Raw genomic sequence first — 25209 nt, forward strand, 5'->3', positions numbered from 1 at the left:
CAAAAATGTTTGGTAATCTAGGACCTGGAGTTTCAGGCTCTGAGGATCTCCCCCCAGGATGTCTCAGTCATCTGAGGAGCCTGTAGACTAGTGTGTTAGAGTGGCAGAGGTGTCTTCCTGGGCTTCAAGGGAGGGGATTACAGTGAAGCATTAGAGCATGAAAAGGCTTTTAAGAATCATGAGTCATTCATTGCCTTCTAAATACTGTTTTTTGGTAAGATAGGGAAAATAAAAATTAATGTTAAAAAATTAATCCAATAATCTGAATATATGTTATAACATATTTAAGTATTAATACAACCGAAGTTCACTTTGAATCACAATGAGAACTCTTTCCCCACTAGGTGGTCAACTCCTCGCCCTCAGGAAAATACAGCTGACTAGGCAGGTGGGGATACAGAAGATAGGGAAGTGAAGTAGAGGTCAATTGGTATTTATTTGGAGGGGGAGAGGCAGAAACCAGTATAAGCCCAGAAGGAAGGACAGGTAAACCACAACTAGGAGGAAATCTATCCCCCTCCCAACTCCCCAGTCTCCTAAACCAAGAATAAGCCCCAAATATCCACCTCCCCACCTCCGAAGGATGGGGCATCCCCAACATAGAAGCATATTACATTGCCAACCAAATACGCCATATAATCCCATATATACTAGAAGATGAGACAAAACAATGGATACACCTAGAGAGGGACACAATTGAAAATAGCTGCACCACAGCATACCCTCTCCTCCCAAACAAACTAAGGAAAATTCCCACAACACTTAACAGGTACACACAGACCATGTTCAAAGCATGGAAAACAGAAATAGGCAAACTATCCCCATCCCCACTAATTCCCCTGGTGTACCACCCATTATTCCACCATGCAGCGCAAAACCTGGCAAACCAAAGGCCTGTATCGCCTAACAGACTTCAGTAAAAATAACAAACCTTTGTCAACACAAGAAATACAGGACAAACTAAGACACCCAAATGCCCTGGTTAGCACAACACCAATTACATGCCCTCTTAAACAATCCAGCAGTAAAATCAGCAGCAACTAGCCCCCTGACAACCTTTGAAAACCTCCTCCTAACAACAAAGGGACATGGTAAAGGGATGGTATCCTCAATATACAAAATGCTAGTCCAAAATCCTACGAACCCCCTGGACGCAATCAAAAAACAATGGGAGGACATAGGCTATGAGATTAACCCCACTCAATGGACCAGAATGTGGTCTAAACCCCACTTTAATTCCATATCAATGAAAAGAAAATAACTCACTCTGAAACTCACCTGCAGGTGGTACCTAACACTAAGAAAACTAGTGCTAATACACCCAGGAACCTCACCAAAATGCTAGAGAGGGTGCACCTCCACAGGTACATACCTCCACATGTGGGAGTGCCCCCAAATCCAACTATTCTGGACAACAGCTATATGAGAAATATGTAAAATAACTAAGCAAGTATTAGAAACCACCCCAGAATTGGCCCTACTAAACATTTTCCAAGACAATAATGCCCATTTACACCACAAACAACTCATAACCCACCTACTTTCAGCAGCCAGAAACATCATCCTGGAGAGACCTGTCAGGAGTAAGCATGGACCAATGGTACCAAATAGTCTGGGAAACAGCCTTACTAGAAAACTGAAACTGAAACTGACATGGGGACAAATAGAAGATGACGCCTTCACCCTGGTATGGCTCCCTTTTATCACATACACAGCCCAACAAGACGATGACAAAAATCCACCGACAGCATACAAATCAGTATGGCTAACCTGATCCAAAACACCCACGCATCCCACTCACACAAGAAAACAAAGACCACCACAGCCAACCACAAACAAACAACCACACCTTGGCCAACCCCAACGTCTCTCACTACCAAAGGAACACAAGTGAACAGCAGAGAACCTGCACAAGCAACACTGACACAAAACCCCACATATATTAAGTGTTATGTACTGAAGTTCTCACCCTGGGCCAGCAGGGGGATACTGTAGATAGTTATGCAAATGAAGGATCGAAAAGTGAAGTTCAGTGATTGGATAGTTTTAGAAAATGGCAACAGTTACAATTGTTCTGGAGCTCTATATAAGCAGGCTGACTGAGCCCCTCAGCTGAGTTCTGTTCCAGCTTACAAAATAAATAGCTGCTTTGGAGAAATCGCTGTGTCGTCTGCTATGTAAACCCACAACTTAACATTAAGTAAAATAGAAACATCACCACCCCACCCACCTTTTCCCCCTCAGCCTCTTTCCCCCTATTCTTCCTAATCTCTCAACAAATTAAACTGATCTGTAAAAAAAAATACATTCCAAAAAACCCTCCCCAATCTCCTCTCCCTAAGCTTAAGGATGCGCAGAACCCCAACAGCACCCCCCCCCGCTGGGACCCCCCTTCAAACCCCCCCCATCCTTCAACGCGCCGCAGAATTGCGGGGAAGGGCGATCCGTGAACGTGGCTCAGCTGCACGTGGGATCTGGTTCCTTCTTGTCCGGTTTTGGCTACAGCCAAGCAGGAGGCAAGGATGGGGATGAAAGGAGGTGCAGCCCGGGGGGGGGCACGCTTCCCCTGCAAGCTTATCCTGCTCTTTCAGGCCAAGGGAGAGACCAGCTCAGATCCCCCAAAATACAGCATCTGGGGGGCGGGCAGCAATGTGCGGGGCTCCTCCTGCGCTCCGGCTCTGGAGGAAGAAAACGCAGAGAGTGCTGGGGGTGGGGATGAGCTTGGGGCGCTCGGCTTGCCAAGGGTTAAAAGGAACTGAGCCGAATTCCTAGAGAGGAGAGGACAGAAAGGGGGGGCAGGTCACTTCCTGCAAGGGGGGGCGGGAGGTGGATGTTTAGTGTGTCTCCTTTGCAAGCTTGGCTGCCTGGGTGGCTCCTGCTGCAATCGGGTGAGTCTCCTCTCTTTCCTCCCTTTGGGGAAGAAGGGGGTCCCAGGGCTGCAGGCGAGGATGCAGGGGGGCCGTGTTCAGATCCTGCGTGCCCCCCAGGGTCCTGCACCCCCTCCTTGCTCTCTGCCAAGCCGGGGGGCGGGTGGTTTTGCAGGAGGGCTGCAACCCTGTTCTTCCTTTATGCAAAGGCTGCTCACCGCTTTGTGGGGAAACAATGGCTTTCATCCGCCCAGCCTTGAGTTTGCTGCAATAGCAGAGGAGTCTCCTGGGTGTCCAGAGCCCAGTCTAGTCCTGTTGAGTCTCCGTCAGTCAGGCTGGAGGATGCGGACTAAGTGCCGGGATCAGTCTGAGCCCCTCTGGGAGGATGAGAAAGAGCAGGGAGGAGGGGCTGGCTGGGCCAGGGAGGGGTCAGGGCCTCCCTCCAGGAGTGGGGGGGGGGTCTCTTCCTGCTTGGAGGAGGCGGGGTGAATTCTCTGGATTCCGAGATCCTAACTAACTCCCGGCCAGTGGCTAATCTCCCTTTCCTGAGCAAAGTTCTTGAGTAAGTGGTCGCTGACCAGATCCAGGCGCTTTTGGAAGAAACTGATTTTCTGCATCCATTTCAGTGACCCAGATACAAGCGAACCCTCCCTTGTCCTCCAGTTAGAAGGAAAGCTTTCCCCCCCCCCCGTTCATCAGGCAGGGAACTTATCCAGACTCCTGGCTGACCCAGGTGCGCCCGTTCAGACATGCAGCCTCTCAGGTGTCCAAAGGATCTTCTGAGACGGACCAGGAAGCCCTGAACAGAGAACCACCAGAGGTCTCCCCACCCGAGGAATCCAAGACAGCAGGAGAGGCCCTGCTGGGAAGGAAGCAAAGCTGTGCTGGGGTGAAAGGGGCAGCCCCCCCCCCCGGGCTGAGAGTTACTGGGAGACCCTCTTCCCACCAGCTATACTTCCTGAGTTCCCTGGCAAGGAGGACGGGTTGCCTCTCCTGGCAGCGCTCAGCACCCTTTACAAACTACGGTTCCTGTGGTTCTATGGACTCTTTAAAGGGGTCTCATCCTGCTTTACAGATGCAGTGCGGGGGGGGGAGGGGCTGGGAGTGTGTGTTGTCTTTTTGGAATAAGTTTTAATGGAGTTTTATAACAAGGATCATGGGAATAATAAAGGATACAAAGAAATTGTCCAAGTCTTCTCATTTGTGTATCACAAAAATAGTGCAATAAGTTTATGGGAATATCTGCAACATATAGTTCATTATTAGAGGTCAGGCAGTGTCTGAGTTCTTGGTTTGTGAATAGGTTTTAAGCAAAAGCAGAAAAGGGGCCAACAGGACAGAGCAATTAACCGATAACACTGAGCATCACATAACCAAACACTTGGTCAGGAGCCCCTGGGGTTGTGCTTAGATTAAGTGTGGGGAAACAGTCCCTTTTCCTTGCTTGTTACCAGTGAAAAAAATATAAAGCGCTGGTCCATTGATGAACATGGGGCGGGGCTTCCAAACCAAGATTATGATTTGGTATGTTTGAATTAAAGTCAACCAGGTGGAGCCAAATGCTCAAAACTCTGCAGATTCCAGCCACTCCATGGCTGTTTCTTGAGGCTCTGGTGTAACTCGGGGCTATTTTATCTCATGCTTGAGGCTTTATGTGTTGTCCTGGATGTTATTTTGATTACTTTTCGTACTGCATTTCTATAATTCTGTTAGGCCATGGGTAGGCAAACCAAGGCCCGGGGGCTGGATACGGCCCAATTGCCTTCTCAGTCCGGCCCGTGGACGGCCTGGGAATCAGCGTGTTTTTACATGAGTAGAATGTGTCCTTTTTTTGAAAATGCATCTCTGGGTTATTTGTGGGGCATAGGATTCGCTGATTTCCCCCCACCCAAAATATAGCCTGGCCCACCACAAGGTCTGAGGGACGGTGGACCGGCCCCCTGCTGAAAAAGGTTGTTGACCCCTGTTTAGGCTTTATCTCGCCCCGCACGTGTAGCGGATTCACCCCGCCAACTGGCCCCCATTAAATATAGCAGACCCACCTCATTACACCCCCCGGCCTCTTCTCCCCCCCCCATGCTCCTTCTCCCCACCTCGTCTGGTTCCACAGCCGTGACTTCTCCTCCACCACCAAGAAAAGATGGATGAGGCGGTCTTGCCAGAATCCCTCCGCCATCTGTGAGACAGAAAGGTGAATGAGAAGTCAGAGGTGGAGCTGTGCATGGCGAACGAGAGATGGGCCACAGAAAAAGCCTCACGGGCCGAGGGCATTTGGACATTGGCAGCCATTTCATATTTTAGTTATGTGAAAATTGATGCACCCTGCTTTGGGCTCTTGGATCCCACCAATGACCATCAACTAATAAAGGAGTGGATTCACTCCACTAACTGCCCCCCATTAAATATAGCAGACCCACCTCATGGTATGCAAATTACACGAATTTCTGCAATTTCCCACAGGCTACCTTGTGAGGAACTTGTGAGAGGGGAAACTTAGTGATTTAGAGTCTTAGGAAAGAGCTGAACGAACAAGAACAGTTTTATTTACAAAAGAAGAGGTCCATGAAACAAATTTGGGGTCAGGAGGTGCATTCTTTCAAATAAAAGTTGGCTTATTACTTAAACTAAATAGAAAGATCTCACTGTAGTACATGCACAGCTTTTCTTAAACTTCAGTTGCTAAAAGCTCACTTGTTGCACTTCAGTTGGAAGTTCAGGTTTCTACCATAGGAGGTAAAAGAATTAACTCGGTTTCTGTTCATTTACTTAGTTATGACCACGGTTACACTTAAATACTTTTACTGCAGCACATCTTCCTTCTCAGCCTAATACTTTGGTTCCTGAGAGAGGGGCACTTTTCGTTCGTCCGCCTCTCTCTTAGCCATCCCACTCCTGAGGGATTTCCCACAGACCCAGGGGATCCTCTCAGCCCTTGTTCTTGGTTTGGGGGGGGTCTTCCTTTCCTAGCAGATCTCTCCCCTCCTGACTGGAAGGAGACCCTGGTTTAGTTCATCTTCCCACAGCTTCTCCCTCTCCTGCCTCAGACTCAGCCCTCCAGATTAAATCCTGCCTCCATACTCTCCTCAGACCCTCCACTGGGTCCTCTTCCTATCTAAGCTGCTGCGAGGCTCCTTCTCCTCTCAGTTCAGAGCCAGTTCTCCCCCAGACAGAGCCTCTCTGAATAATAGCAATTGCTATTATTATTTTATAACCCTCACTTCCCCTCTCAGATCAGGCCTTCCCAACTCTCTCCCTCAGAAAGGGCTTCTTGGGTTTTCCCTCCAAAAGGGCTGGCAGCCAATCAGAGAGAGAGAGAGAGAGGCTCCCGCCCTCTGCTGGAACCTCGGAGGCACTGCACCCCCACACTCTGCTCTGGCTCTGAGGGAAAATACCTCATGAGATGAAGCAAAAGGAGAAAACCAAGAATAAGAAAAGATACAGATAAACTGACCGAGTCTTCTCTTGTCATTTGTATTTCACAATTAGTTTACAGGAATATCTGCAACATATGGTTCATTATTAGAGGTCAGCGCCTGAGACTGAGGCAAATGCTCAAAACTGCAGATTCCAAACACCCCACACCCCCGTTTCTGGAACGTCTGTGTGTAACTTGAGGCTTTTTTCCCATGCTTGAGGCTTTATGTTGTTGTTGTTGTTATTGTTGTTTTCCCATGCTTGAGGCTTTATGTTGTTGTTGTTGTTGTTTCTTGGTGTTATTACTAGTACTATTACCACTGTTCCAGAGCAGAGTGCCACCATTTTAAAATACTTTAAAACAAATAATAATCAGAGGAATAGGCTGGGTCCTCCGTTGTCAGAGGCCTTGGGAAAGAGGGGGAGGTGCCTGTGTGGGGAGAGAATCCCCCAAGGGGGGTCTGCCCCCAGGATGCCCTCTCTTGGGCCACCCCCAACCAAGACTCTGAGGGGGTGAAACTACCAAGAGGGCCCCCTCTGCCAAATTTCACAGCCAAAAGGATCTGTAGGGAAGAAGGTGGTTCTTCACATATTTTGAGGGGGGGGGGCTGTGAACCCCTCCTGAAGGCAGCCCGGTTTAGGGCAGTTTTTAATGTTTAATGCTGTATTGTGTTTTTAATATTTGGTTGGGAGCCTCCCAGAGAGGCTGGGGAAACCCAGCCAGATGGGTGAGGTGTAAATAATAAATTCCTATTATTATATTATACTCCTGTGAGAAGGGACCACCAATGCAGCTGTTTTAAAACAGGAATTACATGCGTTCTTGGGTTGTAATGGGAGGAATTCAACGAGATGGAGTAGACCCATGGATGCTCCTTGGAGAAAAAGGGAGGAAATAAATGCCCTTCATAAAGAAAGGGAGCCCAGCCAACAATCTGGAGCAGATTCTGAACCATCCTCAAGAGCAGTTCCACTTAGAGGGCATTGCGATGATCCTATCTGATCCACAGCAGAGAGTACCTTGGCCATGTCATCTCTGCTCCAAGGGGACAGTGGTGGGCAAGCTGGCCGGAGCTGGAAAGGGGCACATACAAACAGAATTTATTTACAATCATAGGAGGAATGTGAGCCCTTCTCACTTGTTTATAATGCTATCCTTTGGCCCTCAGACCTAAGAAAAAGCGATTCCACCCCAGCAGTTTGTCTTGAGAACTTTGCACATTCCAAGTGGCTAGAAAATGAGACAGAAGCAGGAAGGAAATGGTCACAGAGTTCAGAGTCTGGGCTGTGTTGCAGTCCAGCCCTGGTTCCTAATAATATTCCGGGAATCTTTTTCTTTCCTGGCTGTGTATCAATTTCATAACAGAACAATGTATTTGCTTTGTAGGATTTGCAAAGGCCTCTACTTAGGAAAGACAGAACTTGTCAGTAGAACCAAGAACTTTCTTCCAATCTCTTGGGGGATTCCACAGAGCCCAGATGGATGAGCCAGAGTCCGCTGGCCCTGAAGCAGGAAGAGGCCATGCCATCAACACTGGGAACAGTGGTGGAATCTGGGAAAACCCTCTGTTGAAGATCCTGAGTGAGGAGAACACCTTCAGCTCAGAAGTGCAGAGACAAAATTTCAGGCAGTTCTGCTACCAGGAGGCCCAAGGACCTCGAGAGGTTTGCAGCCGACTCTACAACCTTGACCATCGGTGGCTGAAGCCAGAAAGGCACACAAAAGCTGAGATGCTGGATCTTGTGATCTTGGAGCAGTTCCTGGCTGTCCTTCCGCCAGAGATGGAGAGCTGGGTGAGGGAATGTGGAGCGGAGACCAGTTCCCAGGCGGTGGCCCTGGCCGAAGGATTCCTCCTGAGTCAGGCAGAGGAGAGGAAGCAGGCAGAGAGAAAGCAGGTGAGAGAGACTTTCCTCTGGATATTCCCAAGGGGCTCTGAACATGAGAGAGAGTATCCCAAAATTCTCTCTTAATCCCCCAACCTTTTTTGGAAAGCCTCCAAGGAATGATATCGGGTACCCCTAAAACTTTTGCCTCTCCCAGTCCTTTTCTAATGTTTCTCTCCATTCTCTGCTTCCAATCCCTTTTGCCCTTTCAGGGAAAGATTATCTTTGCAGAAACGGGCCTGGATTCCTCTGAGGCAGAGATGACTCCATTGGACACCAAAGAGAGACCACTGGGTAAGGAGGAAGGAGGGTTTTTCCCCATTTGGTCACACATTCTGTAGATTTTGCCACTAATCTGTGGGTCCCCCCCAACATTTTGGGGAGGACACTAGGGGCCAAGAGCCCAAAGTGGGGACATGTATTTTTACCTAGCTAAGATACAAATGTCAAAATGCACTCAGTAGGTGAGACTTTTTTACAGGCCCACCTGTAGTTAGAGATGCACTGCTTCACCTCTAAGACAAGCATGTGATAATGGCCTGCCACTTACCTTTGTCTCTCACAGGTGACAGAATGATGCTGGCAAGAGATGCTTATCCATATTTGCATGAAGGCAGAGATGCAGCAGCCATGGAACCAGATCAGGTAGGGAGAATGAAGGATTGTGGTGAAAGAGTCCCTAATGAATCTCTCTCCTCCTCCTCTTGGCTGTAAAGGCCATTGCAGGAGCCTTATGTTCTGAGAATGGTGAACAATCACCTCTCATTGACTAGCCTCCTGAATGTTGCTAATATTATTTATCAGTAGTTGCAGTTTTATTTACAGATTTAACATTTAATGCTAAAATAGGCTTCTAAGCAGTTGACAAATCATAAAAACAGTGGCCAGAATTCACCTTTCCCCTCCTTCCCCTCCCTGTGACCCGCAGTACCCCCTGAAGTTGACTTTAATGCATTGTGAAGGTTCCTCCAACCTCCAGAACAGTAGGCAGGGAGAGCAAAGAGAGGATCCTTCCATCTGGGAAACTGGAATCCATGAGCAGAGAGAATTATTTGAAGATCACCATGTGGCATTCCATCCATTCCCCCAAAGCTTAATACCAGTCATTAAAATACACACAAAAAAACAGTTTTGTTAAAACATTAAAATATGCATCCATAATAAAAATGTACAGCAAAACAATTACATTAAAACAAAACAGCAATGAACAGGCAGAAAACAACAGAGCAATGTGTAGTAGATAATCTGTATGTTGTCTAAGAAGGGGACCTTCCCTTTTTATTTTAGGGTCTGGTGTGCTTTGAAGATGTAGCTGTTCATATCACTGATGAGGAATGGGAGTTGCTGGATCCTGACCAAAGAGCTCTGTATAAGGAAGTAATGGAGGAGAATCGTGGGATCATGGAGTCTCTTGGTAAGGCTGCCTTTTGGATTACAATATCTCTTTTGGAATTCTTTTTGAAATTCAGTTCCTGAGGCTGTGATCCATTTCTTTTTTGTTGCAGATGGTGATGAATCAGAAAGGAAGAATGAGGGAGACCAAATCTACACAATGGAGAAGCGGTATCAATATTTGGAGCGTATAGAAAGCTTCAGAAGAATTCATACAGGGGAGAAACCCTATCAGTGCTTGGAATGTGGAAAGAGCTTCATTCGGAAATCGTATCTCCGTTCCCATAAAAGAACTCACAGTGTGGAGAAACCCTATAAGTGCTTGGAATGTGGAAAGAGCTTCGCCTGGAAGGTCAATCGAACAGCCCATGAAAGAATTCATACAGGGGAGAAACCATATCAGTGCTTGGAATGTGGAAAGAGCTTCATCCGGAAGATAAGTCTCACAGGCCATCAAAGAATTCATACTGGGGAGAAACCATATCAGTGCTTGGAATGTGGAAAGAGCTTCATCCAGAAGAAAAGTCTCACACGCCATCAAAGAATTCATACTGGGGAGAAACCATATCAGTGCTTGGAATGTGGAAAGAGCTTCAGTTGGTACTACAATCTCAGTTCTCATCAAAGAACTCACAGCAAGGACAAACCGTATGAGTGCATGGAATGTGGAAAGAGCTTCAGTCGGAAGGATAATCTCACTCTTCATCAAAGAATTCATGCTGGAGAGAAACCATATCAGTGTTTGGAATGTGGAAAGAGGTTCAGTCATAGGTTCCATCTCACATCCCATCAAACAACTCATACAGCGGAAAAGGCATTTCAGTGTTTTGAATGTGGAAGGAGCTTCACCCGGAAGGAAAGTCTGACTTCCCATCAAAGAATTCATACCGGGGAAAAACCGTATAAGTGCTTGGAATGTGGAAGGAGCTTCAGTTGGAAGATTAATCTGACTTTACATCAAAGAACTCATACAGGGGAGAAACCATATCAGTGCTTGGAATGTGGAAAGAGCTTCATTCGGAAGGAAATTCTCACTTCCCATCAAAGAACTCATACAGGGGAGAAACCGTATCAATGCTTGGAATGTGGAAAAAGCTTCAGTCGGAAGAGAAGTCTCACTTCACATGAAAGAAGTCACAGCGAGGAGAAAGCATATCAGTGCGTGGAATGTGGGAAGAGCTTTAGCCGGAAGGATTGTCTGACTTCACATCAAAGAACTCATACAGGGGAGAAGCCCTTTGAGTGCTTGGAATGTGGGAAGAACTTCACTCATAGAGCGGGTCTCATGCACCATCAAAGAATCCATACAGGGGAGAAGCCCTTTGAGTGCTTGGAATGCGGAAAGAGATTCAGTCAGAGAACTGGTCTCATGTCCCATCAAAGAATCCATACAGGTGAGAAGCCATTTCAATGTTTGGAATGTGGAAAGAGCTTCAGTCACAGTGCTAGCTTTAAGAACCATCAAAGAATCCATACAGGTGAGAAGCCATTTCAGTGCTTGGAATGTGGAAAGAGCTTCAGTCGGTACTCCCATCTCAGTTCCCATCAAAGAACTCACAGCAAGGACAAACCATATCAGTGCATGGAATGTGGAAAGAGCTTCGCTTGGAAGGAAAGTCTCACTCCCCATCAAAGAATTCATACAGGGGAGAAACCGTATGAGTGCTTTGAATGTAAAAAAAGGTTCAGTCAGAGCGCCCAGCTCTCCGTCCATCAAAGAATTCACAGAGGGGACAAATGATACCAGTGCTCAGAATGTGGAAAGAGCTTCATTCGAAGCGCCCATCTCACTTCCCAGCAAATACTTCATACAGCGTACCAGTCTTCCAGAACTGGAAGACTGGGGAAATATCATCAAAGGAAGAATGGCAAGAGAAGCTGATGTACTATGCAGAGTTGGCAAAGCTAACAGATAAACGGTCAGGGAAAAGGCAATAGTGACTTTGAAAAAGAATGGGAACCTTTTACATCATATCTGCAGAAACAACAGCAAAAAAAAGAGTCATTGGCAGGATTTAAATAAACATTTGCAATTTTCTTTACAAAAAATAGGACACTTAATATGACAATATAGAAGTAAATATAAACAGCAGAATGTAATATAAGATGTCATAAACCAGTGATGGAAGTTGAGGGAAGTCCGCAGGGAAGGGGAAAATTGAAATCTGAATGTAATGTAATGATTATAGACATTGTTAAAAAATAAAAATCTAAAAAAAATGATTAAAAAAATAGAATTCATACAGCGGAGAAGCCATATAAGAGCTTCAGTTGGAAGAGAAGTCTCACTTCACATGAAAGAACTCACAGGGAGGAGACACCATATAAGTGCTTGGAATGTGGGAAGAGCTTTGCCCGGAAGACAAGTCTCACAGCCCATGGAAGAATTCCCACAGGGGACAAAGCCTAACGGTGCTCAGAATGTGGACGGATCTTCGGTCAGAGAGCCCAACTCACTTCCCATCAAAGGATGCCTATCAGGAGAGGCATAGAAACATAGAATTGTAGAGTTGGAAGGGACTACCAGGGCCATGGCAGTGCTGGAATGTCTACTGAAGCATGCCTGACAGATAGTCGTTCAACCTCTGGTGATGAACCTGCAAGGAAGGAGAGGTCACCATCAGAATTTTCTTCCTGATGTGTAGCCATTTGGATCCTACCCTCTGGAGCAGCAGAAAACAAGCTTGCGCCATCTTCCATGTGACCCTTGATCATCTTGGTCACCCTCCTCTGTGCATGTTCTAGCTTGTCAATATCCTTCTTAAATTGTGGTGCCCAAAATCGGACACAGAACTCTAGTGGAGCCTAACCAAGTTAGAATACAGCATGACTATTTCTTCCCTCAATCCAGACACTATGCTTCTGTTGTTGCAGCCTAGAATAGGATCAGCTTTTTTTGCTGCTGCTGCTGCATTGCACTGCTGAAGAGGAGAAGGGAGAGTGGAAGAATGAAAAGCCTTTGAGTGGTACATGGGTGTTCTATCCAAGGGAAACTGACCACCGCACCAGCCGGAGAACTTCCTTAGTGCTCAGGTCCCCAGCTGTCAGGAAGGGAAGGCAGGATCAGCACCAGGGAGAGGATCGGAGGAGTGTGCTTCAAGGCCACAGCTAGAAAGCCAGCAGCAGAGGGAGAACATGCATCTTGTCTTGTGTGAAAACAACTCAAGTAAAAGCCTCACTATTTTGGAATCTCAACTCTCATGGATAGTAATGGGGTTACCAATTCTCCTACTTGGGCTCAAGCAACTAAGTTTATGGAGGATTTTTTCCAAGAGCTTTGGACACTTTGGGAATGACTCTAGCAAATGCCTTTATACTTATCTACTGTCATGTATTTTGACCAAACTGCGGGAGGCAGTGGAAGACAGAAGTGCCTGGCGTGCTCTGGTCCATGGGGTCACGAAGAGTCGGACACGACTAAACAACTAAACAACAACAACAACAAAACTGTCATGTATTAAATTCTGGAAACTCATTGTTGGTCTTAATTTTCCGACGTGGGTGACCTTACAATATGCACATACAGCCCCTTTGGTGGGCTGGAGAATACTAGGATCAAAATATTTGAAATCCCAGGTGACTCTAGAAACAACAAAGTCAGTTAGAAAGATATGGAACATATTGCCTAATAAAAATAAAGTTGATCTATACTCGCATGCCAAACTTGCCCTGTGGGGAAACCCCATAGTAAAAATTGCTAAAAAGATGGTACTATGGAAAAATTGAGTGGAAACAGGTGTATTGACTCTGGACCAAGTGATAGATGAGGAATGTTATAGTTATGATGCTCAAAGACAAAAATATGATCTACCAGTTGGGGCCCGGAGGCAATATCTTCAGTTACAACATCTCCTAACTGGTCTCTTTGGGCCAGGAGCTTTCTCAGTTTCTGAGACACGTGAGATACTGGAACAATTGAGCAATTCACTTGAAACTAGAAAGCCAGGAATTACTTTTTATACCTACCTACTAACAATAAAGGGATGCGGGTGGCGCTGTGGGTTAAACCACAGAGCCTAGGACTTGCCGATCAAAAGGCGGTTCGAATCCCCGCAACGGGGTGAGCTCCCGTTACTCAGTCCCTGCTCCTGCCCACCTAGCAGTTCAAAAGCATGTCAAAGTGCAAGTAGATAAATAGGTACCGCTCCGGCGGGAAGGTAAACGGCGTTTCCGTGTGCTGCTCTGGTTCGCCAGAAGCAGCTTAGTCCTGCTGGCCATATGACCCGGAATCTGTACGCTGGCTCCCTCGGCCAATAAAGTGAGATGAGCACCGCAACCCCAGAATTGGCCACGACTGGACCTAATGGTCAGGGGTCCCTTTACCTTTTACTAACAATAAGTAAGTTTGATGTGCAGTCCTTAAGGAATGATTGGAATAAAGAATGAGAAATGTCAATATTATCTGGACAGTGGGAACATATTTTAGAATCTATTGGACACCACATAGAAGTCTGTATAAAAAGGATTTGCTAAGGTTGCATTATGCTGAAGATGTGGTAAGGACAATGTCTCCCTGAAACATTGGTTTATAGTCTCTTGGGCTTGCCATTCAGAAGGCTGGTGGTTCAAATCCACTTGACAGTGGTGAGCTGCTATTGCTCTGTCCCAGCTTCTGCCAACCTAGATGTTTAAAAGCATACTAGTGCAAGCAGATAAAGAGGTACCACTGCGGCGGGAAGGTAAAGGGCGTTTCCGTGCACTCTGGCTTCCGTCATGGTGTTCCATTGCTCCAGAAGCGGTTCAGTCATTCTGGCCACGTGACCAGGAAAAGCTGACTGCAGACAAAAGCCAGCTCCCTCCCCATAGTTGTCTTTGACTGGACCTAACTGTCCAGGGGTCCTTTACCTTTTTATATACATAACAGTACTAGGTTTTGGGAGAAAGTGCTGGTTTGTATAATTATGGCCGATCAGAAGAAACTAAAATTTTCAGCAGAGAATATTTTTGTGAACTAGATACCTACTATATGCAAGTTAACGGGACAACGAATATGGTAGCTAACCCTCTGAGGCATCTGTAGACCAGTGGATTACAGTGGCAGAGGTGTCTTCCTGGGCGTCCAGGATCAGGCCCCCAGAAGACTGGAAGGAAGGAAGGGGGTGGGAGCGGGACGCTGCCTTCAAGGGGTGGGACCCCCCCGGGTGGGACCCCCCCTACATCCACCCCCTTCAACCCCCCCATCCTTCAACTCGCCACGCCCGCAGCCTTGCGGGGAAGGGCGATCCGTGAACGTGGCTCAGCTGCACGTGGGATCTGGTTCCTTCTTGTCCGGTTTTGGCTACAGCCAAGCAGGAGGCAAGGATGGGGATGAAAGGAGGTGCAGCCCGGGGGGGGGCACGCTTCCCCTGCAAGCTTATCCTGCTCTTTCAGGCCAAGGGAGAGACCAGCTCAGATCCCCCAAAATACAGCATCTGGGGGGCGGGCAGCAATGTGCGGGGCTCCTCCTGCGCTCCGGCTCTGGAGGAAGAAAACGCAGAGAGTGCTGGGGGTGGGGATGAGCTTGGGGCGCTCGGCTTGCCAAGGGTTAAAAGGAACTGAGCCGAATTCCTAGAGAGGAGAGGACAGAAAGGGGGGGGCAGGTCACTTCCTGCAAGCGGGGCGTGGATGTTTAGTGTGTCTCCTTTGCAAGCTTGGCTGCCTGGGTGGCTCCTGCTGCAGTCGGGTGAGTCTCCTCTCTTTCCTCCCTTTGGGGGAGAAGGGGGTCCCAGGGCTGCAGGCGAGGGTGCAGGGGGGCCGTGTTCAGATCCTGCGTGCCCCCCAGGGTCCTGCACCCCCTCCTTGCTCTCTGCCAAGCCGGGGGGCGGGTGGTTTTGCAGGAATTCTGCAACCCTGTTCTTCCTTTATGCAAAGGCTGCTCACCGCTTTGTGGGGAAACAATGGCTTTCATCCGCCCAGCCTTGAGTTTGCTGCAATAGCAGAGGAGTCTCCTGGGTGTCCAGAGCCCAGTCTAGTCCTGTTGAGTCTCCGTCAGTCAGGCTGGAGGATGCGGACTAAGTGCCGGGATGAGTCTGAGCCCCTCTGGGAGGATGAGAAAGAGCAGGGAGGAGGGGCTGGCTGGGCCAGGGAGGGGTCAGTGCCTCCCTCCAGGAGTGGGGGGGGGGTCTCTTCCTGCTTGGAGGAGGCGGGGTGAATCCAGAATGTGTCCTTTTATTGAAAATGCATCTCTGGGTTATTTGTGGGGAATAGGAATTCCCCCCCTAATATAGTCCTGCCCCCCACAAGGTCTGAGGGACAGTTGAGTATTAAGCTTTACCCCCCCCCCGCATGTGTAGCGGATTCACCCCGCCAACTGGCCCCCATTAAATATAGCAGACCCACCTCATTACACCCCCCCAGCCTCCCCCCCCATGCTCCTTCTCCCCACCTCATCTGGTTCCACAGCCGTGACTTCTCCTCCACCACCAAGAAAAGATGGATGAGGCGGTCTTGCCAGAATCCCTCCGCCATCTGTGAGACAGAAAGGTGAATGAGAAGTCAGAGGTGGAGCTGCGCATGGCGAACGAGAGATGGGCCACAGAAAAAGCCTCACGGGCCGAGGGCATTTGGACATTGGCAGCCATTTCATATTTTAGTTATGTGAAAATTGATGCACCCTGCTTTGGGCTCTTGGATCCCACCAATGACCATCAACTAATAAAGGAGTGGATTCACTCCACTAACTGCCCCCCATTAAATATAGCAGACCCACCTCATGGTATGCAAATTACACGAATTTCTGCAATTTCCCACAGGCTACCTTGTGAGGAACTTGTGAGAGGGGAAACTTAGTGATTTAGAGTCTTAGGAAAGAGCTGAACGAACAAGAACAGTTTTATTTACAAAAGAAGAGGTCCATGAAACAAATTTGGGGTCAGGAGGTGCATTCTTTCAAATAAAAGTTGGCTTATTACTTAAACTAAATAGAAAGATCTCACTGTAGTACATGCACAGCTTTTCTTAAACTTCAGTTGCTAAAAGCTCACTTGTTGCACTTCAGTTGGAAGTTCAGGTTTCTACCATAGGAGGTAAAAGAATTAACTCGGTTTCTGTTCATTTACTTAGTTACGACCAGGGTTACACTTAAATACTTTTACTGCAGCACATCTTCCTTCTCAGCCTAATACTTTGGTTCCTGAGCGAGGGGCACTTTTCGTTCGTCCGCCTCTCTCTTAGCCATCCCACTCCTGAGGGATTTTCCACAGACCCAGGGGATCCCCTCAGCCCTTGTTCTTGGTTTGGGGGTCTTCTTTTCCTGGGAGATCTCTCCCCTCCTGACTGGAAGGAGACCCTGGTTTAGTCCATCTTCCCACAGCTTCTCCCTCTCCTGCCTCAGACTCAGCCCTCCAGATTAAATCCTGCCTCCATACTCTCCTCAGACCCTCCACTGGGTCCTCTTCCTATCTAAGCTGCTGCGAGGCTCCTTCTCCTCTCAGTTCAGAGCCAGTTCTCCCCCAGACAGAGCCTCTCTGAATAATAGCAATTGCTATTATTATTTTATAACCCTCACTTCCCCTCTCAGATCAGGCCTTCCCAACTCTCTCCCTCAGAAAGGGCTCCTCGGATTTTCCCTCCAAAAGGGCTGGCAGCCAATCAGAGAGAGAGAGAGAGAGGCTCCCGCCCTCTGCTGGAACCTCGGAGGCACTGCACCCCCACACTCTGCTCTGGCTCTGAGGGAAAATACCTCATGAGATGAAGCAAAAGGAGAAAACCAAGAATAAGAAAAGATACAGATAAACTGACCGAGTCTTCTCTTGTCATTTGTATTTCACAATTAGTTTACAGGAATATCTGCAACATATGGTTCATTATTAGAGGTCAGCGCCTGAGACTGAGGCAAATGCTCAAAACTGCAGATTCCAAACACCCCACACCCCCGTTTCTGGAACGTCTGTGTGTAACTTGAGGCTTTTTTCCCATGCTTGAGGCTTTATGTTGTTGTTGTTGTTATTGTTGTTTTCCCATGCTTGAGGCTTTATGTTGTTGTTGTTGTTGTTTCTTGGTGTTATTACTAGTACTATTACCACTGTTCCAGAGCAGAGTGCCACCATTTTAAAATACTTTAAAACAAATAATAATCAGAGGAATAGGCTGGGTCCTCCGTTGTCAGAGGCCTTGGGAAAGAGGGGGAGGTGCCTGTGTGGGGAGAGAATCCCCCAAGGGGGGTCTGCCCCCAGGATGCCCTCTCTTGGGCCACCCCCAACCAAGACTCTGAGGGGGTGAAACTACCAAGAGGGCCCCCTCTGCCAAATTTCACAGCCAAAAGGATCTGTAGGGAAGAAGGTGGTTCTTCACATATTTTGAGGGGGGGGGGCTGTGAACCCCTCCTGAAGGCAGCCCGGTTTAGGGCAGTTTTTAATGTTTAATGCTGTATTGTGTTTTTAATATTTGGTTGGGAGCCTCCCAGAGAGGCTGGGGAAACCCAGCCAGATGGGTGAGGTGTAAATAATAAATTCCTATTATTATATTATACTCCTGTGAGAAGGGACCACCAATGCAGCTGTTTTAAAACAGGAATTACATGTGTTCTTGGGTTGTAATGGGAGGAATTCAACGAGATGGAGTAGACCCATGGATGCTCCTTGGAGAAAAAGGGAGGAAATAAATGCCCTTCATAAAGAAAGGGAGCCCAGCCAACAATCTGGAGCAGATTCTGAACCATCCTCAAGAGCAGTTCCACTTAGAGGGCATTGCGATGATCCTATCTGATCCACAGCAGAGAGTACCTTGGCCATGTCATCTCTGCTCCAAGGGGACAGTGGTGGGCAAGCTGGCCGGAGCTGGAAAGGGGCACATACAAACAGAATTTATTTACAATCATAGGAGGAATGTGAGCCCTTCTCACTTGTTTATAATGCTATCCTTTGGCCCTCAGACCTAAGAAAAAGCGATTCCACCCCAGCAGTTTGTCTTGAGAACTTTGCACATTCCAAGTGGCTAGAAAATGAGACAGAAGCAGGAAGGAAATGGTCACAGAGTTCAGAGTCTGGGCTGTGTTGCAGTCCAGCCCTGGTTCCTAATAATATTCCGGGAATCTTTTTCTTTCCTGGCTGTGTATCAATTTCATAACAGAACAATGTATTTGCTTTGTAGGATTTGCAAAGGCCTCTACTTAGGAAAGACAGAACTTGTCAGTAGAACCAAGAACTTTCTTCCAATCTCTTGGGGGATTCCACAGAGCCCAGATGGATGAGCCAGAGTCCGCTGGCCCTGAAGCAGGAAGAGGCCATGCCATCAACACTGGGAACAGTGGTGGAATCTGGGAAAACCCTCTGTTGAAGATCCTGAGTGAGGAGAACACCTTCAGCTCAGAAGTGCAGAGACAAAATTTCAGGCAGTTCTGCTACCAGGAGGCCCAAGGACCTCGAGAGGTTTGCAGCCGACTCTACAACCTTGACCATCGGTGGCTGAAGCCAGAAAGGCACACAAAAGCTGAGATGCTGGATCTTGTGATCTTGGAGCAGTTCCTGGCTGTCCTTCCGCCAGAGATGGAGAGCTGGGTGAGGGAATGTGGAGCGGAGACCAGTTCCCAGGCGGTGGCCCTGGCCGAAGGATTCCTCCTGAGTCAGGCAGAGGAGAGGAAGCAGGCAGAGAGAAAGCAGGTGAGAGAGACTTTCCTCTGGATATTCCCAAGGGGCTCTGAACATGAGAGAGAGTATCCCAAAATTCTCTCTTAATCCCCCAACCTTTTTTGGAAAGCCTCCAAGGAATGATATCGGGTACCCCTAAAACTTTTGCCTCTCCCAGTCCTTTTCTAATGTTTCTCTCCATTCTCTGCTTCCAATCCCTTTTGCCCTTTCAGGGAAAGATTATCTTTGCAGAAACGGGCCTGGATTCCTCTGAGGCAGAGATGACTCCATTGGACACCAAAGAGAGACCACTGGGTAAGGAGGAAGGAGGGTTTTTTCCCATTTGGTCACACATTCTGTAGATTTTGCAACTAATCTGTGGGTTCCCCCCCCCCGACATTTTGGGGAGGACACTAGGGGCCAAGAGCCCAAAGTGGGGACATGTATTTTTACCTAGCTAAGATACAAATGTCAAAATGCACTCAGTAGGTGAGACTTTTTTACAGGCCCACCTGTAGTTAGAGATGCACTGCTTCACCTCTAAGAGAAGCATGTGATAATGGCTTGCCACTTACCTTTCTCTCTCACAGGTGACAGAATGATGCTGGCAAGAGATGCTTATCCATCTTTGCATGAAGGCAGAGATGCAGCAGCCATGGAACCAGATCAGGTAGGGGGAATGAAGGATTGTGGCGAAAGAGTCCCTAATGAATCTCTCTCCTCCTTCTCTTGGCAGTAAAGGCCATTGCAGGAGCCTTATGTTCTGAGAATGGTGAACAATCACCTCACGTTGACTAGCCTCCTGAATGTTGCTAATACAGTGGTACCTCTGGTTACGTACTTAATTCGTTCTGGAGGTCCGTTCTTAACCTGAAACTGTTCTTAACCTGAAGCACCACTTTAGCTAATGGGGCCTCCTGCTGCCACTGCGCCGCCGGAGCACGATTTCTGTTCTTATCCTGAAGCTAAGTTCTTAACCTGAAGCACTATTTCTGGGTTAGCGGAGTCTTTAACCTGAAGCGTATGTAATACGAGGTACCACTGTATTATTTATCAGTAGTTGCAGTTTTATTTACAGATTTAACATTTAATGCTAAAATAGGCTTCTAAATAGTTGACAAATCATAAAAACAGTGGCCAGAATTCACCTTTCCCCTCATTCCCCTCCCCGTGACCCGCAGTACCCCCTGAAGTTGACTTTAATGCATTGTGAAGGTTCCCCCCACCTCCAGAACAGTAGATGGGGAGAGCAAAGAGAGGATCCTTCCATCTGGGAAACTGGAATCGATGAGCAGAGAGAATTACCGTATTTTTCGCTCTATAACACACACCTGACCATAACACGCACGTAGTTTTTAGAGGAGGAAAACAAGAAAAAAAAATTCTGAAAGAAATAGTGGATGTATCATTTTTGTACTTTATGCTGTGGCCACAGACGTGATTTGACGGTGAGTTTGGGGTAGGCCAATGCAAAAATCCTGAGAATCCATGTGGATCTGCGCATTGTAACCATGTTTTTGCACCATTGCAGCCCCAGGCAACAGTGGGTGCGTGATTTTTTTGGTGCAGACTGTAGCCATGGACATGCTATGTGATCTGATGGTGAATTTGGGGTGACCCAATGCAAAGATCCCGAGGATCCATGTGGATCCATGCTTTGTAACCACGTTTTTGCACCTTTGCAGCCCCAGGCAACAGTGGGTGCGTGATTTTTTTGGTGCAGGCTGTAGCCATGGACATGCTATGTGATCTGATGGTGAATTTGGGGTGACCCAATGCAAAGATCCCGAGGATCCATGTGGATCCATGCTTTGTAACCACGTTTTTGCACCATTGCAGCCCCAGGCACAGTGGGTGCGTGGTTTTTTTGGTGCAGGCTGTAGCCATGGACATGCTATGTGATCTGATGGTGAATTTGGGGTGACCCAATGCAAAGATCCTGAGGATCCATGTGGATCCGTGCTTTGTTACCACGTTTTAAGCGGGGAGGGAAGGAAAAACAGAAGGGACAAGGAGCACGAGAGGGGTGTGCGGAGAAGCAGCTGGCTAACAATGCAGGAGAGGGGTTTAACGGGAGGGAGGAAAGGAAGGCAAAAGTTCCCCCCTCCCAAGCCAGCCTTCCCCCCCCCCCCAACCTGCATGTTTTCCGGCTGCCTGCGAGTCCCTAGAATGCTGGACGCAGCACTGGAGCACGGAGAGGAGGAGGTGGTGGCTGTCGGCTGTGCTCCTAGCCGACGGAACCTGAGCCGGGTGGGCTGGAGCCTGCGCGCAGTGTGACTAGGAAGGAATTAGAAGGAAGGACGCGATCCTTTCCTTTCCCCTCTGCTTGCCAGGAGGGCAGGGGTCTTCCCTGCTCTTGGTTGCGTTTGAGCAAACACAGCAACTGAAAACAGAAGCGGGTGGGCAGTAAGACCCTGAGGCAGAATGCAGGAAAGCAGCAGCCTCGCTTCTGCAGCCTTCCCTCCTCTGCGCGATCTGATTTTTGCCTCTGCACTCGGGTCAGTCGGCTCCAGGGACCACACATTCGCTCAATAACACGCACAGACATATCCCCTTACTTTGTAGGAGAAAAAATGTGCACATTATAGAGAGAAAAATACGGTATTTGAAGATCACCATGTGGCATTCCATCCATTCCCCCAAAAGCTTAATACCAGTCATTAAAATACAGACAAAAAAACAGTTTTGTTAAAACATTAAAATATGCATCCATAATAAAAATGTACAGCAAAACAATTACATTAAAACAAAACAGCAATGAACAGGCAGAAAACAACAGAGCAATGTGTAGTAGATAATCTGTATGTTGTCTAAGAAGGGGACCTTTCCCTTTTTATTTTAGGGTCTGGTGTGCTTTGAAGATGTAGCTGTTCATTTCACAGATGAGGAATGGGAGTTGCTGGATCCTGACCAAAGAGCTCTGTATAAGGAAGTAATGGAGGAGAATCGTGGGATCATGGAGTCTCTTGGTAAGGCTGCCTTTTGGATTACAATATCTCTTTTGGAATTCTTTTTGAAATTCAGTCCCTGAGGCTGTGATCCGTTTCTTTTTTGTTGCAGATGGTGATGAATCAGAAAGGAAGAATGAGGGAGACCAAATCTACACAATGGAGAAGCGGTATCAATATTTGGAGTGTATAGAAAACTTCAGAAGAATTCATACAGGGGAGAAACCCTATCAGTGCTTGGAATGTGGAAAGAGCTTCAGTCGGAAGGATCATCTCACTCTTCATCAAAGAATTCATACAGGGGAGAAACCATATCAGTGCTTGGAATGTGGAAAGAGCTTCATTCAGAAATCCTATCTCCATTCCCATAAAAGAACTCACAGCGTGGAGAAACCCTATAAGTGCTTGGAATGTGGAAAGAGCTTCGCTTGGAAGGTCAATCTAACAGCCCATGAAAGAATTCATACAGGGGAGAAACCATATCAGTGCTTGGAATGTGGAAAGAGCTTCAGTTGGTACTACAATCTCAGTTCTCATCAAAGAACTCATGGCAAGGACAAATCGTATCAGTGCATGGAATGTGGAAAGAGCTTCAGTCGGAAGGATAATCTCAATCTTCATCAAAGAATTCATACAGGGGAGAAACCATACCAGTGCTTGCAATGTGGAAAGAGCTTCATTCGGAAATCGTATCTCCGTTCCCATAGAAGAACTCACAGCGTGGAGAAACCCTATAAGTGCTTAGAATGTGGAAAGAGCTTCGCCTGTAAGGTCAGTTTAACAGCCCATGAAAGAATTCATACAGGGGAGAAACCATATCAGTGCTTGGAATGTGGAAAGAGCTTCATCCGGAAGATAAGTCTCACAGGCCATCAAAGAACTCACAGCAAGGAGAATCCCTATAAGTGCATGAAATGTGGAAAGAGCTTCAGTCAGAAGCATCATTTCACTCTTCATCAAAGAATTCATACTGGAGAGAAACCATATCAGTGTTTGGAATGTGGAAGGAGCTTCACCCGGGAGGACAGTCTGACTTCCCATCAAAGAATTCATACAGGGGAGAAATTATATCAGTGCTTGGAATGTGGAAAGAGGTTCACTCAGAGTGCCCATCTCACAACCCATCAAAGAATTCATACAGGGGAGAAACCATATCAGTGTTTGGAATGTGGAAAGAGCTTCATCCAGAAAAGAAGTCTCACAGGCCATAAAATAATTCATACAGGGGAGAAACCATATCAGTGTTTGGAATGTGGAAAGAGCTTCGTCCAGAAAAGAAGTCTCACATCCCATCAAACAACTCATACAGCGGAAAAGGCTTTTCAGTGCTTGGAATGTGGAAAGAGCTTCATTCAGAAGGAAAGTCTGACTTCCCATCAAAGAATTCATACAGGGGAAAAACCGTATGAGTGCTTGGAATGTGGAAGGAGCTTCAGTCAGAAGAGCAGTCTCACTTCACATGAAAGAAGTCACAGCGAGGAGAAAGCATATCAGTGCATGGAATGTGGGAAGAGCTTTAGCCGGAAGGATTGTCTGGCTTCACATCAAAGAACTCATACAGGGGAGAAGCCCTTTGAGTGCCTGGAATGTGGGAAGAGATTCATTCAAAGAGCAGGTCTCGTGTACCATCAAAGAATCCATACAGGGGAGAAGCTGTTTAAGTGCTTGGAATGTGGGAAGATCTTCACTCATAAAGCAGATCTCATGCGGCATCAAAGAATCCATACAGGGGAGAAGCCCTTTGAGTGCTTGGAATGTGGGAAGAGATTCAGTCAGAGAATTGGTCTCGTGTCACATCAAAAAATCCATACAGGGGAGAAGCCCTTTGAGTGCTTGGAATGTGGGAAGAGATTCACTCATAAAGCAGATCTCATGCGGCATGAAAGAATCCATACAGGGGAGAAACCCTTTGAGTGCTTGGAATGTGGGAAGAGATTCAGTCAGAGAATTGGTCTCATGCGGCATCAAAGAATCCATACAGGGGAGAAGCCCTTTGAGTGCTTGGAATGTGGGAAGAGATTCAGTCAGAGAATTGGTCTCGTGTCCCATCAAAGAATCCATACAGGGGAGAAGCCCTTTGAGTGCTTGGAATGTGGAAAGAGCTTCACCCAGAAGTTAAATCTCAGTTTCCATCAAAGAATTCATTCAGGTGAGAAGCCATTTCGGTGCTTGGAATGTGGAAAGAGCTTCAGTCGGTACTCCCATCTCAGTTCGCATCAGAGAACTCACAGCAATGACAAACCATATCAGTGCATGGAATGTGGAAAGAGCTTCGCTTGGAAGGTCAATCTAACAGCCCATCAAAGAATTCATACAGGGGAGAAACCGTATGAGTGCTTTGAATGTAAAAAAAAGTTCAGTCAGAGCGCCCAGCTCTCCGTCCATCAAAGAATTCACACAGGAGACAAATGATACTAGTGCTCATAATGTGGAAAGAGCTTCGTTCGAAGCGCCCATCTCACTTCCCAGCAAATAATTTATACAGCGGACCAGTCTTCCAGAACTGGAAGACTGGGGAAATATCATCAAAGGAACTGAAGGAGGTGAGGACAGCTGACCCCACCTAGGCCTGAAGTCACCCCCCCCCCCAATAATCACCCCAGGCCTCAAAACTGTCCAAAATTCCTTTTGTCTTCTAAAAGAAATCCAAAACAGCTTTTCTCTGCTCTTCTCTGCTTTTCTCACAAGATGCATAGGAAAAATGTTACTCTTTTATCGGTACAAGAAGGCTTCAAAAAGCTAATGAATAGGCTCTGTCATTGCCAAGAATACTCAAGCCTGAGAACTGACTTTTATCTCATTCAGTTGCAACATCTTTGGACATGCTGAACCGCTCTCATTCCCCTTTCCTGGGAAGGGTGCCAAGAGTCCAAAATAGTCCCGAGACAGGAACTTTCTGTTCATGCTAAGGAGACACATGGGGCAGAAACTTTTCAGAAGGAGGAGAAAGGGGAGGGAAGTGGAAGGGAAATATATACTCTGTGCAAATGGCTGTGAACTCGTGCTTGTTTGTGAACTATCACACTTGCTCCTTCTACCAGTTCGTGGATGGTAGAAATAAAGCTTTTTCTTCCAAACGATTCCTTGAGTGTCTGTTGACTCCCATTTTCCCTTTCCCGGGCGCAATATTTTTCCCCACCCGAGGGCAGAGCCTCATAA

At 47.3% G+C, this 25209-nt stretch overlaps 3 protein-coding genes across 14 annotated transcripts in view; 2 read left to right on the forward strand and 1 right to left on the reverse strand.

The window, feature by feature from the left end:
- LOC310745974 (uncharacterized protein) overlaps window positions 1–25209 on the reverse strand; it is a 618230-nt gene that overhangs the window by 62847 nt on the left and 530174 nt on the right. The gene's annotated exons all lie outside the window — the stretch shown is intronic.
- LOC310745954 (uncharacterized protein) overlaps window positions 1–25209 on the forward strand; it is a 63251-nt gene that overhangs the window by 9691 nt on the left and 28351 nt on the right. The window contains exons 1-8 of one of the 11 annotated variants that reach the window (XM_083579313.1): window positions 2829–2888; window positions 18627–18847; window positions 18894–19135; window positions 19336–19417; window positions 19693–19772; window positions 21945–22071; window positions 22163–23913; window positions 23995–25128. The exons of 1 other annotated variant lie outside the window; for it this stretch is intronic. In XM_083579313.1, coding sequence (XP_083435439.1) covers window positions 18971–19135; window positions 19336–19417; window positions 19693–19772; window positions 21945–22071; window positions 22163–23913; window positions 23995–24462 — 2673 coding nt within the window. In that variant the 5' untranslated portion in view covers window positions 2829–2888; window positions 18627–18847; window positions 18894–18970 and the 3' untranslated portion in view covers window positions 24463–25128. Of the gene's footprint in view, window positions 1–2805; window positions 2889–14725; window positions 15220–17213; window positions 17351–18626; window positions 19136–19335; window positions 19418–19692; window positions 19773–21944; window positions 22072–22162; window positions 25129–25209 lie in introns of those variants that run through there. 9 more of the 11 variants (XM_083579312.1, XM_083579318.1, XM_083579316.1 and 6 more) reach the window with 9 other exon arrangements.
- LOC310746001 (uncharacterized protein) lies at window positions 4769–11789 on the forward strand. 2 transcript variants are annotated; one of them, XM_083579524.1, is made up of 6 exons: window positions 4769–5058; window positions 7669–8177; window positions 8378–8459; window positions 8731–8810; window positions 9453–9579; window positions 9671–11789. In XM_083579524.1, the coding sequence occupies exons 2-6, from the start codon at window positions 7761–7763 to the stop codon at window positions 11296–11298; spliced, it is 2334 nt and encodes a 777-aa protein (XP_083435650.1). In that variant the 5' UTR covers window positions 4769–5058; window positions 7669–7760; the 3' UTR covers window positions 11299–11789. The 2 variants fall into 2 exon arrangements, with proteins under 2 accessions (XP_083435650.1, XP_083435651.1); XM_083579525.1 differs by lacking the exon at window positions 4769–5058 and adding an exon at window positions 6288–6392.

The sequence above is a fragment of the Podarcis filfolensis genome, assembly GCF_964270895.1.
Source record: "Podarcis filfolensis genome assembly, chromosome: 12".
NCBI classification, from domain to species: Eukaryota; Metazoa; Chordata; class Lepidosauria; order Squamata; family Lacertidae; genus Podarcis; species Podarcis filfolensis.